The 13731-nt window shown below is 45.4% G+C and overlaps 1 protein-coding gene across 6 annotated transcripts in view; it reads left to right on the top strand.

Annotated features, from left to right (window-relative positions):
• Positions 1–13731, top strand: part of Tln2 (talin 2) — a 419063-nt gene that overhangs the window by 301776 nt on the left and 103556 nt on the right. For all 6 annotated transcript variants that reach the window (XM_076576578.1, XM_042281192.2, XM_006979299.4 and 3 more), the window contains 4 exons: positions 3129–3263; positions 5709–5837; positions 7024–7126; positions 13037–13245. In XM_076576578.1, coding sequence (XP_076432693.1) covers positions 3129–3263; positions 5709–5837; positions 7024–7126; positions 13037–13245 — 576 coding nt within the window. The remainder of the gene's footprint in view (positions 1–3128; positions 3264–5708; positions 5838–7023; positions 7127–13036; positions 13246–13731) is intronic.

Genomic DNA, 13731 nt, shown 5'->3' with positions numbered 1-13731 from the left:
TTGTGATATACAATCTTTTGAATTACATTCACTGTATTGATGCCCTTTGGGGGCTGAACCTAGCATGAGAAGCAATTGCTCCGGCCCTGGGCTTCGGCCCCAGCCCTCCTCTGTAATGTGCGCGGTTGTGATTCAGAAAGTCTTCCAGGTGGCTGTACTCTGCCTTTAGCCATCACCCCTTCATCGGACATGCTGGTTTTTTATTTGGGGGCCATCACAAAGCCCCCTGTAATGTAATCCTCTTCATGTGCTCCGTCTTTATCCACAACTTGAGTTGTTTACTTGGGTGAATTCCTAGAAAGAGATTTGCAAGCAACTTACTTTTCCTTTATCACACTGAGACTTAGAATTTAGAAGGGTCTTTCTCTTTACCTTAGTAATCCTGGAGCCAGCTGTGTGTTTAGTCTACACCTAGGTGGACCGTAGAGAGTTAGGATTGGACTGTGTGCGGGTGCTTCTTGGTCCAGGCTGACCGAACCTCTCCCTCATGTTCTCTCTCTGGCACCTCTCCCTCCTTCTCACTCCCATCTTTTTTCTTTTCTCTTCTCCTGTTCTTTTATTTTGGTTGGTTTGGTTTTTCAAGACAGGGTTTCTCTGTGCAGCCCTGACTGTCCTGGAACTCAATCTGCAGACCAGGCTGGCCTCGAACTCAGAGATCTGCCTGCCTCTGCATCCTGAGTGCTGGGATTAAAGGCGCCACCCTGCCCAGCTCTCTCCTGTTCTTTTAACTGCTGTTGTAGATACTTAGATCTTTATAAGAAACAGGAAAGCTTCAAAATAAAAGGCAACAGAATCAACTAATCAAAAATATGTGTGTTTAAGCCAGGCATGGTAGCACACCCCTTTAATCCCAGCATTCTAGAAGCAGAGACAAGTGGAATCTCTGAGCTCAAGGCCAACCGGTCTACAAAGCAATTCCCAGGACAGCCAAAGCTACACAGAGAAATCTTGCCTCAAAAAAACAAATAGAAAAAAGTGTGTGTTTTTATATATTTATACATATATAAAATGTGATATATATATATATATTTCATCACTGAGCTAACCCCCCCCACCAGCCTGAACATACATTTTCAAACTTTCCTCATGAATATTGTAGAGTTGCCTTTCCAGAAGGATGAACAAGTCTAAATTTACGCCTCACAGTATATGGAGCATACTTTTTAATACATCTTTTATAAGATGGAGTTAAGAGCTTAAAAAAGCATATTAGCTTATTTGTTCTTTAAATTTTATTTGATTTCATTTCCTATCCTTTGTTTTCAAATATTAGGCATTTTTCATACACTTCAGTATTACATATTTAAGGGCTGGTAACATGAAATTATTCAAGCTTTTTAATGCTTACTTTAGGGTCTCCTACTGATTCTCATTAATTCTTTAAATGCTAAAAGTAGTACTTTTATCCTTAATATTTATGATCTGGCACTTAAATCATTACAGTTTTTCTGAGACACACTTATAGCATACATTTTTAAAGCTCTGAAAGCCTGTGTGCTTTTGAGCCAGAAAAGCTACTTGTAAAATTTCCACACTGAGAAGTATTGAGATTTAGCTATTTCCTTACCATTTTTTTTACATTGGTAAGGAAATGGACACATGCCCAATAATTGGAGACTGGGAGCCATTGACAGGACTCATAGAACTCTGTATACCTGGGATCCAGGTAGAACTGGATATTATAAAACAACACAGACAGCTACTCCTATTCTTAAAGATGCATCTACATGTGCATAGGCATTCAGGTGTGGTGTGTTTTGTTTGTGAACAAGCAAGATATTATCTACCTGTATTTTTCTGGTCTAATAGGTAAAAGTCAGGGTAAAGGAACACTCTGAGAAACACAGAGAAATGTTTTCATTAAAGAGCTATCTTTATTTTAAATGAGATACTTTAAATGAGAATTTCAGGTCACTTTCATCAATCTGCCTATCTTGTCCCCTTATGATACTATGTACTGCCCTGGAGTGTCTGGTTTACCATGGTAATTGTTTTTTTAAGATTTATTTAATTTTGTGTTTCCTGTTTATGTTTTGCCTATACGTGTGTCTACCGTGTGTGTGTGTGTGTGTGTGTGTGTGTGTGTGTGTGTGTGTGTGTGTGTGTAAAGACCACAAAGGCCAGAAGAAGGCATCAGATTCCCAAGAACTGGTGTCACAGACAGCTTTGTGAGCTGCCATGTGGGTGCTGGGAACTGTCCATGCTCTTGACCACTAAGCCACCTCTGTAGACCTAGGAACTACTTGATATTTAATGTGTCCCTTTGTATTAGTTATTCTTTGTGGCTGTGACAACTAATAGCGTGACCAAAGGCAAGTTAAGGAAGAAAGGGTTTATTTTGTCTATGGTTCCAGAGGGATGGAGTCCATTAATAGTGAGAGGACGTGGCATGACAGCGACAGAATCCTGGCTCATCACATCTCATCTACACACAGTTAAAGAGAACAGGAAGTAGGGTGGTACTATGAACCTTCAAAGCCTTGCCCTGTGTGTTGGCTCGTTTTATATCAACTTGTCGTAAAGCTATAGTCATCTGAAAGGTGGGAACCTCAATTGAGAAAATGCCTCCAGGATATTTGACTGCAAGCAGACAAGCCTGTAGAACATTTTCTTAAATAATGATTGCTGGGAAAGGGCCCAGCCCATTGTAGTTAGTGTCACTCCTGGGCTTGTGGTCCTGCATTCTATAAGAAAGCAGGCTGAGCAAACCATGGGAAGCAAGTCAGTAAGCAGCACCCCTCCATGGCCTCTACATCAATCAGTTCCTGCCTCCAGGTTCCTGCCCTGTTTGAGTTCCTGTCCTGACTTCCTTCAATGATGAACAGTGTGATGTGGAAGCATAAGACAAATAAACCCTTTCCTTCCCAAGTTGCTTTGGGTCACGATGCTTTGTCACAACAATGATAACCCTTAGACACCCAGTGACACACTTCCCCTGGCAAGGCTCCATCTTGTAAAGATTCCCCAAGTGTTCAGACACCTGAGCCTGTGGGAGATCTTTTTCCTACAAACAACCACACCCTATTTTAGGGCAAAATTTGTCCTAGTCACTGTGGAGACAGAGCTGTTGGATCTCTCAGCATCTTGTTGCCCAGGAGATACCTTACTTTCTGTTCATCTCTCCACAGCCTGGAAGCAAGATGGTGTCCTCTGCCAAGGCAGCTGTCCCCACTGTGAGTGACCAGGCCGCGGCCATGCAGCTGAGTCAGTGTGCGAAGAACCTGGCGACCAGCCTGGCCGAGCTGCGCACCGCCTCGCAGAAGGCAAGTGGGGCCTCGTCCCAGTGGTTAGCTCTGCAGGCAGCTTTTCATCTCTTTGTGATGTTGTGCTAGGAAGGCCATCCAGGCCCTGGCACTGCTGGGCCAGTTTCTCAACAGAGCTGTCTCTCTCATGTAAAGACCAGTAAAGATAGCACTAACATTTGACATAAGCTCCCAGGCTTGATCGTCACCTTCCGTTTACAAATGGCTTTAGGTTATATACTTCCTCCATCTCTTCCCATTTCCTGAGACAAGTGACGACAGTCTGTTTTCAGTCTTAGAGTACACTGCCAATCTTAAGTGTCTTGGTACCAGATAAATTGCAGGCCAATTTATCTATGCTAAATAGCTTTTCGTTACTATGACAAATGCCAAAGAGAATCAACGTAATGGGAACAAAGGTTTAGTCAAGCATGCTGACACATGCCTGTAAACCCAGCACCTGGTAGATGGAGACAGAAGTTTCCAGAAGTTCAAGGTCATCTTTAGCGTATTGGCTACACAGGCCATCCAGGGCTATGTAAGACCCTGTCTTAAAAAAAAAAAATGCAAGAGTGAGGGTGGTAAGGAAGGAAAGAACTGAGAGAGAGTGAAGGAGGAGGAGGAAGAGGGGACATCATCGTGGATTTCTGTTCACTGTCAGTCGGCCCTCTTGCCTGTAGCTGGTAGCAATACTGTGTGCCTTGGTGAAAATACAGGCAGGTGGAATTCGCTCACTTCATGTCAGCCAGCATGCAAAAGATACAAGATGGAGTCAGGGTCCCAGTCACACTCCCAGTAACCTACCTTTTTTCCCCTAGGCCCAACCTCCTAAAGGTCCCAACACCTCCCAGGAGTAGCATGGGCTGGGACTAATCCTTGATCACATGAGAGAGACACCAGCATTTCAGATCCAAACTAAAGCAATAATTGATTATATCCACATCTTCCATGTATCATCTAGAGAACTTAGAAACAAGCTATGTAGGTAGAAAATCTATTTGAGAGTGGGGCTGTCATCTTACCTGTGATTTTCTTCCCTAAAACGTTTTCATACCTTACATGGACATGTTTGCCTTAACAGAGTCTCAGTAGAACAGACTTGGGGACGAAATAAATCTCTGTCTCTGAAACTCAGTTATCAAAGGAGCTCGTTATGACTCTGATGTAGTTATTAGCATGAAGTTCTGGCTTGAATTCATTTGTTTCCTTGTAGCAGTCCCTTTATAGAAACTAGCAGCCTCATAAAGTGGTGAGAGAAGAAAATAGAAGCCAACTTGAATGCCTGACATGAGCAGAGATTCTCCATTGCCAAAGTGAAGTGCGCAGGGCTGGAGCCTTCCACACTATACCAGCCTGCTGTGTGTGGTGGGGTGCTTATTAGAATACAGGCACCCAGCAAGCCTCTGGCAAAGCCCATCCACACCACAAGCCATGCAGCCCACACAGCTGCAGGCTCCGTTTGCTCAGTGAATCTTGGCATATGCCAGCATCAAACAGCGACCCTGGAACAGTGAGCCCCAAAGTGATACTTAAGCAAGACTGTTTGCTGGTCCAGGAGGAGGCCGCAAGAGCTTTTAATTTATTTTTTTCAATGCATCAGAAGGCATGAAGTCTCTGAAATCAGACAGTGTGAATTTGAATTGGGCCCCTGTCATTGACACATTTGTTAGACTCCCTGAGCTTCTGTACCTAATAACATGGACACATAAAAGTCAGCCACCTCATATTTACTGCTGCTTACACAGAGTGATAATTTGTAAGTGTTTAGAATACTGATAGGCAATATTACATATGCATAAAGTTTATTAATATGTGCTGGGGCCATGAAGTCCTGACTATTGGAGACCAGTGTTCTAGATGATCAAGAGATTTAAATAAGTAAAGCAAATAATTAGATGGGGGAGTTTATAAATCTTGAGTATGGAAGGATAATGATGTACGGTATTGAAATGTATGAAAAGAAATTGCTGCGGGCTCTCTGTGGAGTCCTCCCTCAGTTTGCTTGTTGCTACCTGGCTGTGTGTGTCCCGAACCTCTGTGCACACACCCCTGAGTACATCGCAAGTCTCTGTCTATGTACTTGCTGTGTGTGTCCCGAACCTCTGTGCACACACCCTGAGTACATCGCAAGCCTCTGTGTATGCACATGCTGTGCTGTGTCCTGTCACTGCAGCCCAGGCCCAGTGAATCCAAGATGCATCTTTTAGGTCTGAGTGTAAAGTCGCCTCCAGGAGGTTTTTAAGTGTCTGCAGTCCTAAGACACACCTAATTAATGACTTAGGAAAATATGGTTAAGGACCTGAGTGACGGAGGTTCTGTCCTCTCTGGGGAAATCCTTGCTACCCATGCCTTCTCCTTGAGTCAGAGTTACCGGGAGTGTCTAGGAAAACGTTTCCTAGGTTGCGGAGTGTTAGAGACGGTTTTCCCAAGCCTACTGTATGCACATATCCCCCACTCTGTTGGCAGGCCCATGAAGCCTGTGGTCCCATGGAAATCGATTCTGCGCTAAACACAGTGCAGACTCTTAAGAATGAGCTGCAGGATGCCAAGATGGCCGCTGCAGAAAGTCAACTGAAGCCACTTCCAGGAGAAACGGTAGGACATTTGGGATGTGGGGTCTACCATCCTCTCTCTTCTCTCTCTCTCTCTCTTTGTCTTTGCCTCACTGTGTAGCCCAGGTGACTCTGCAAACTCCAGGGAAGAACTGATACAGTGTAAATTGTACATTTACACCAGACAGTGGGTCGAGTAGAATGCAAAATAATGCATTATAATTTTTACTTATTTTTGTCCATTTGAGTGTGTGTGTGTGTGTGTGTGTGTGTGTGTGTGTGTGTTAGAAGGGGTAGAGGTCATAGGGCAGTTTTCAGGAGTACTTTCCTTCTACTGTTTGGATCCCAGGTATTAGACTCAGGTCATCGGGCTTAGTGGCAAGCACCTTTACCCTCTGGCTGAGTCACCCCTCAGGCCCACCTGGTTGTTTTTAGAGAAAGCATTTGCCAGAGGCGAGAGCGCAGGGGTTGTCCATACTGTGTTCTGTCATTGGCTATGATGGACCAGACTCCATTTTCATCTGAAGGTATGGCCTTCATTGGGGAAGGTGTTGTATGTTTTAGACTGTATATGTTCTCTTATCTTTCTGTCCATCCTTGTACACCTATACATCTCCTCTAAACGGTGTCCTCATATGCTCATTAATTATCTGTACCCTAGTCCTTTACCAGTTTTGTTTTTTATCTGGTGGACAAAAGAAGCTGGCATGCTCTTCATGAGTGGCACACCCTCTGCTTTCTTCCATAGTCTAGTTGCCACTCCAGACCTCCATTTTTCTTGCCTATCTTTCGGTTTGAACTCCTTGAAGGATAATGACCAACCTGGACTGTGTTAGTGGTCCCACAAGCCAGGAAGCTGGTGCGGTTGGATGTCTGCCTGCTTCCTGGCAAGGCATAATTACTGCCCACTAATGATTTCTTTTGGAGTTTCTAAAGGCATCATGCTAATAGCTACAGCCTGCTAGGGAGCTGCCTCCATTTGCCGAAGGCCTTCTTCGCTAGGTCCCTTCAGGAGTGGGGGCTTAGCGAGGCTCAGTAACTCACACGGTTTCACCTGCACCAACTCACTTAGTCCAAGCCAGGCCATTTTTCCCTGTACTGTCCAGCTGACTCAGGTGAGAAAGAGCTCAGGTTCAGGTTCCCATCTGCATCATTGCTCTTCTAAATCCTGCTAAGACCTCAGAGAATGTTTCTTTTCTAAGTTCTGCCTCCCTTGGGTTTTCTTACAGCTAGAGAAGTGTGCTCAGGACCTGGGAAGCACCTCTAAGGGAGTAGGCTCCTCCATGGCACAGCTCCTCACCTGCGCTGCTCAGGGCAACGAGCACTATACAGGTAGGACTCTCGGGGCCTTTGTGCTGCCCATGGTGGGGCTGCAGACCCGCTGGTCTGGAGAGGGAGGTTCACGGGTTGACAGTCAACTTGCCTCTTCCCCTCAGCTTCACGGCGCATCCATCAAGCACAGTCTTGTTGCTAAGCTCTTCCCAAGCGTAGTTACTTTTCTAGTGGTTGTGTTGAAAATACCTGACAAGTGTTCCAGTACAGTAGCATTTATTTTTGACTCACAGTTTAAGGCAATGTAGTCCATCATGGCCAAGAAGTCATGTTGGCAGGAACATGAGGCTGCTGGTCACATGGCACACCCAGTCAGGAAGCAGAGAGAGATGAATACAGCTTCTCAGCCGCTGCCTTCTATGTATTCAGAACAGGACCCCAGCCTATTCTAGTCCCTGCAATGATGATGGATCTTCTCCCCTCACTCAGTCTAACTCAAAACTCCCTCACAGACATGATTGACGATCTGCCTCCTCAGCCTGGGGGATCTAGATCCTGTCAGCTTGACAAATGTTAACCATACAAGGATATAATGCAATAAAGTGATTCTCAAACTCCATATAGATCCCTTGTTAGACTCTGAGGGAGGTGGAGATAATTGTACACTTCTAGGACTATCTCTGACTCCAGAAATCCCACCAAAGTGTAAAAATGTAAAAGCTACAAAAAAAGAATATCAGCAAAGTCAGACGGAAGGCAGGTGAAGGGAATGGTCGAGCTGAATGAACAGTCCTCAGGGTCTCCAGGGGGTGATGGAAGGAGGGCAGCCAGCAAGAAGGAAGCTGAGTTGTGTTGCAGGACAGGCCACTAAGGGGACCTGAGCTTTTCCAATGCCAAGTGGCTGTCTCTGAAAGGCAGAAGAGTCCTTAGTTAGGAAGCTGTAAGTAAGAGGCCGTGTAACTAACGAAAGGGAAAAGCAGAGACCACTGGCTGCAAGTCATGACATCTGTTTCCGGTTTACCTTTCAGGGTGTAGCCCTTAGTGTACAAGTGAGGATGCGGTAAGGCTGCAGTGCACACCAAGGCTGCAGTGTGCACGCTGCAGTCTGCACCAAGGCTGCAGTGTGCACCAAGGCTGCAGTGCGTGCCAAGGCTACAGTGTGCATGCTGCAGTCTGCACCAAGGCTGCAGTGTGCATGCTGCAGTCTGCACCAAGGCTGCAGTGCACACCAAGGCTGCAGTGTGCACACTGCAGTCTGCACCAAGGCGGCAATGAGCACTAAGGCTGCAGTGCGCGCCAAGGCTGCAGTGAGTGCCAACACTGCACTGCGCGCCAAGGCTGCAGTGCATGCCAATGCTGCAGTGTGCACGCTGCAGTCTGCACCAAGGCTGCAGTGAGCACCAACGCTGCAGTGCGTGCCAAGGCTGCAATGAGCACCAAAGCTGCAGTGTATGCCAAAGCTCCAGTGCACGCCAAGGCTGCATCCTCTCATGCTTGGAACTATTCTCTCGCCCTACCCCCATGTGCTTGCAGGCCTGGCTGGGGGGTCTCTCTCTCTCTCTTGCAGCTGTTATAGATTAGGAAATGCCTGGCAGGAAGAAGCTGTCCTGAGCCTTGGGCTCCTCTCTGCACTTTTCATTCTTCCAAGATCTTGGCCCACTCTACCTTGATGCCTTCCTGTTGCCCAGCTGACTTCAGCCATATGTTTCCCAGTTTCTCTGTGAGAGAGTTGGTTTGCAGTGAGTTAATCTGCCATCCCTCCAAGCAAAATTAAAAATGCACATATTTATTACTTGAAAAATAAAAGAGCAAGGCAGGAATCAAAATTATATAGTATAACACAGTATGTGCAGTAATAAAAATATACAATTCTGTCCTAATCAGAAATAAGGGAAATTTTCAGAGGAGACCAGGGTGTTGAAGATCACTGGGGACATTTTAAAGGGCTCCAGGAGAAAGGGAAATGTAAGTATGAATTCTTACAAACTCCAAGACAGGAGAGAAGTTTACATTTTAGAAACTCCTACACGATCCCAGAAGTTTGGCAGATTCTGTGTTGATAGTGAAATGTGTGCTTCGAGGAGGGGAGACTGCTGGAACCCTCAAAGTTACGTCATCTGGGACAGACAACATGCAGAATGGCAGGCAGCCTCTTGGTTGGCCTAGATAGCAAGCCATTCAGCATCGGCGGGCATTGAGAAGGTGGTGTTGAAATGGGTGCTGTGTGTGTGAGGTCTCAAAGGTGAGAGAGAAGGCTAAGTCAAGGAACTGAGAAGCTTCTAGTAAAAGGCAAGCAAGGAAGACACAGCCAGAAAGCTGAGCCAAGGTGCAGACACCAAGGGGCCTCGTAGGCAACATGAACAACTTGGAGTTTCACCAAACGCCATGTGAAACCATTGGAGGGTTTTAGCTGTGGAGACAGATGACAGTGTCCTCTGGGTGACCCTTCCTCCTACGTGTGGAATAGACTGGAGAGAAACAACAGAAAGAAGGAAGACCAACAACCAGACTGTTGAATTCATTTAGACCAGAGGTGGTGATCTTCTGTGGTAACTAGCTTTATGTCACTAAAATAAAACACCCGAGGTAATTAACGTCTATAGAGGAAGAGTTCATTGTGGCTCATGGTGGCTCTAGTCCATAATTATTTCAGTGTTGGGCGATGCAGCATATAAAGGCAGGAGCGTGTAATAAAACAAAACCATTCACCCTGAGGCCAGAAAGCAAAAGAACGAGAAGGAAGGCGCAGAGAGTGTATGCTATAACCACCTTCAAGAGCATATGGCCAGTGTCCTTGCATTGTGGTCCAGCGCTAGTTTGACATGCAATATGTGTGAATTCTGAAAATAACAAACATTCTGAGAGCTGGGTATGGTAGCATGTGCCTAGAGACAGGAGGATCAGGAGTTCAAAGCTGCCTTGGGTGACATGAGACCCTCTTTCAAAAACAACTTCATAGAATGCCGATATGTTTGATATCTCTTGCTGTCCTGAAACTCTGCTGTTGAGTATAATTGAAGATCCAGATGTGAAAGAAACTGTGTTCTCCAAGGATTACATCTATTAGAACAGATGTGTGTTTTATAGTTTGCCCCTGTTGGGTTATAGATCTTCATGTACACTTGACCAGAAAAGCAATTATGGGGTAGTAGGGTCATGATGAGGAGGAAGGGACAGTGCTGATTTTGGTCACATGACCCTATGGGGATTCCCCATGGACCTTCAATGTTCAATGAACTCTCTGGTGGCCTTGTTTCCTCCTTCTGATGATGTGACTTCCTCTACCTGGAAAACCTGGTTCCTCCAAAGAGGAGCCTTTGTTTTGCCTTGAGGTTTCACAGTGAGTCCTCAATAGAGGATCCATGGCAAGGACAGGATAGGGTTTTAGAGCCTGACTTTCCAGTTTCTGCCTTCCAGAAATCACCTGAAGGGCCGGTAGGGTGGCTCAGCAGTTAGAAGTGCTTGCTGCCAAGCCTGATGATCCGAGTTCAATTCCTGGAACCCTCACGGAGGAAGAAGAAACTGACTCCCACAAGTTGACTTCTGACCTCCACATGCATGCCATGATGACATACCTGCCTACACAAACACACACACACACACACACAAAAAAAAAAAAAAAAAAAAAAACTATACCTACACCTACACAGCCATGTTCACTCACAAAAAATAAGTCAATAAAATGTAATCTTAAAAATTTTATATCATGCTAATCTATAAAACATTTTCCATTCAGTAGCTTTACATAACACATCTTTTCTAATTGTATTATAAATGTTTCATTTTTTAAAGTTCTCACAGAATTTGAATAGAAGTGGATTTAAGAATCCAAATAATAAAAGGGCACCAGCAATAGGAGGTGTCTTAAAAAGAATCACAGCCTAGAATCTTCAACAGTCAATTCTCAGCCATTCCTGAATCTTGTGGGAAGCTATGGCCTGTGAGAGAGACAGCAGTCTAGACACACAGACACTTGGCAGGGAAGACAGTGAGATGAGGGCCTGACCACATCTGGAGTTCTTCTGAGCGATGACATCCTTCAACACTGAGCCAAAAGCTGAAACATAAAATGTTTCTCCCCTTGGCCTTAGCTTTATTTACCTTTGTGTTTTCTATTCTGGACTTCTCTAGTGCCTGCACACACACAAACATACCTATGACACATCACACAAACACACACACATATTACAAACACACCCATCACAGACACACACACACACACACACACATCCATTCCTTTCCACGGGCTGCCTGACCAACAGTAGATTGGCAGTACCGTGACCTGCCATGGTTGGGTCGCAGCACTCCCATCCCAGCTGTGTGACACACAGACCATTCATAGATTAGTGGGTCTGCAGCTGCAGATGTGGCTGGGTTTTGGGGGTCTGGGGCTTTTCTTCTTATGGAGCCTCACGGATGCCATAGGGAAGATCGCTGACTGTGTCTGTGATGACTTGAGGAACAACTCTGTAGAAAGCTATACCCCAGACTGAAAGAAGTAGTTTCCATGCACAGCCCCTGTGTTCCAGCAAGAGGCCCTCACACCTCACTGTTCCAAAGAACACACTAAAGAGTGTGTGGCAGGAAGCTAGGAACCTCAGATCTAGCTCCGGTGATGCCTAGGAAGTGTCCTGTAGTCGGGACATTATCACTGCTAGGCCTTATGGGAAACGATTTCTTGAGATAAGCTCCGGGGTAGATCAGATTCTTTTGTTTGTAGGAGAAAGGTTCCTCCATGCTCCGTCCTCTCTTTGATGGTCTCAGGACCAGTGGCCTCACAGTTAGACATGTGTTTATTCTGCATGAGGTGATGCTGACTCTTTAGAGGACTGGTTTATATTCATCACTCCCTAGGCCTGTTATCTACATCAAAATGGATTTAAAGATAGACACTTACCAAGAGGATATCCAGTAGCCATTCAATGTATTTGTTTAAGTGTCCTCAACATCATCCCCATACTAGTTAGTTTTAACTGTCAGCTTGACACAGCCTAAAATTATCTGGAAAGGGAATCTTTAAAGGAAATGAAGATTTATTTTTTTATGTGTATGAGTTTTGCCTGCATGAATGTATGTATGTGTACCATGTGCATGGCTGGTGCCCTCAGAGGTCAGAAGAGGGATCTCAGGTCCCTTGAAACTGGACTATTGACAGTTGTGAGCTGGGTGGGTTCTGGGAACCACACTTAGGACCTCTGCAAGAGCAACAAGTATTCTTAACTGCTGAATCATCTCTCTAGCCCCATGGAAAGAGAAGCTTAGTGAGCAGTCGCCTAGCTCAGGTGGCTTGTGGGCATGTCTATGTGTGAGGTCTTGATTGCTGCGCCCTCTAACATCAGTGAGCAAATTGTTGGCAGCATCATTCCCTAGGCAGGGGTTCTGAACCGTGTAAAGGAAATGAAAACACAGGCGAGGAGCAACCATGCCTTGATTCTCTTTCTCTGCTTTCGCCTGGGGATGTGGTGGTCTGAGTTTCTGTTTTCCCTTCCTGCAGGAGTGGACTACAACCTGGAATTATAAGCCAAGCAAACCCCTTTCTCCCCTACGTTGCTTCTTGCCAGGTTATTTGTCATAGCAACAAAAATAAAACTTGGATGATTATTCCTTCCAGGTGTGAAGGTTAAAATACAGTTGAGTTGCAGCTACAGACCCACTGAAATTCAAACTCCGACAGTACCTACTAGTTAAGATACTAGGGCAATGGCAAAAACATTCTGGAAACCTGCTGTGTACATTTTCTAAAGCTACATTAGCCCTCTGTGACTCAGTCATTCAAATCCTGGATTTTTTTTTTTTCAAGATATGTGGTTCCACATGTTCACCTGAGTGCACACATAAGACTTTTCTTGGGAGTTTTATCACAGCAATTCACATTTGTCAAAAATTAATCTGGACCCCAGGGCTACCGTAGAGGAGAAATGTAACTTCTGACGGAATTTAGTAGAAACTCTAACAGGCTTTCCTCCGCAGGAGTGGCAGCTAGAGAAACAGCCCAAGCTCTGAAAACATTGGCCCAGGCTGCCCGGGGAGTGGCTGCATCCACAAATGACCCCGAGGCTGCTCATGCCATGTTAGATTCTGCTCGAGATGTGATGGAGGGATCGGCCATGCTCATCCAAGAAGCCAAGCAGGCCTTAATTGCACCTGGAGATACAGAAAGTCAGCAGAGGCTAGCCCAGGTGAGCCTGGGCACTGGGAACCATGGTCATTGGGGTTGTGCTTTCTGGACACATTTTCCTGACAGAAATGCTTGGGACTCAAGTATTTTCAGATCCTTCCAACGTGTGTGGTAACAAAACTGACCATACGTGATACTCACTATTATGTCTTACCTAGTATTTCCCACATTAATCTACTTAATTCATGGTCAACAATGACATGGGGCCTTTGAACTCCGTCTGGCTTGGTACTCTAGACATAGCATGCTTGCCTGGGGCTTATGTCTACTTTTCTGAACTCCTCTTCCTGGTGAAGTATGGTCCTGCTACCCAAAGGTTCTCAACAGGCTCCCTTAATCTCTTCTGATGATTCTTCAACTCCCCATTGAAACCAGCTGGCTAGGGACAACCTGTTCCCATGTTCTTGACATGAGACTGGGAAGATAGATGTTTTAGAATTAAATAGAATGTTGCTGCCCACTCCCCGGCTTCCCTTTTAACTGAGAC

This window comes from Peromyscus maniculatus, chromosome 7 (assembly GCF_049852395.1).
Source record: "Peromyscus maniculatus bairdii isolate BWxNUB_F1_BW_parent chromosome 7, HU_Pman_BW_mat_3.1, whole genome shotgun sequence".
NCBI classification, from domain to species: Eukaryota; Metazoa; Chordata; class Mammalia; order Rodentia; family Cricetidae; genus Peromyscus; species Peromyscus maniculatus.
The sequence above is the reverse complement of the archived record's forward strand: the minus strand, read 5'-3'. Positions and strand labels throughout refer to the sequence as shown.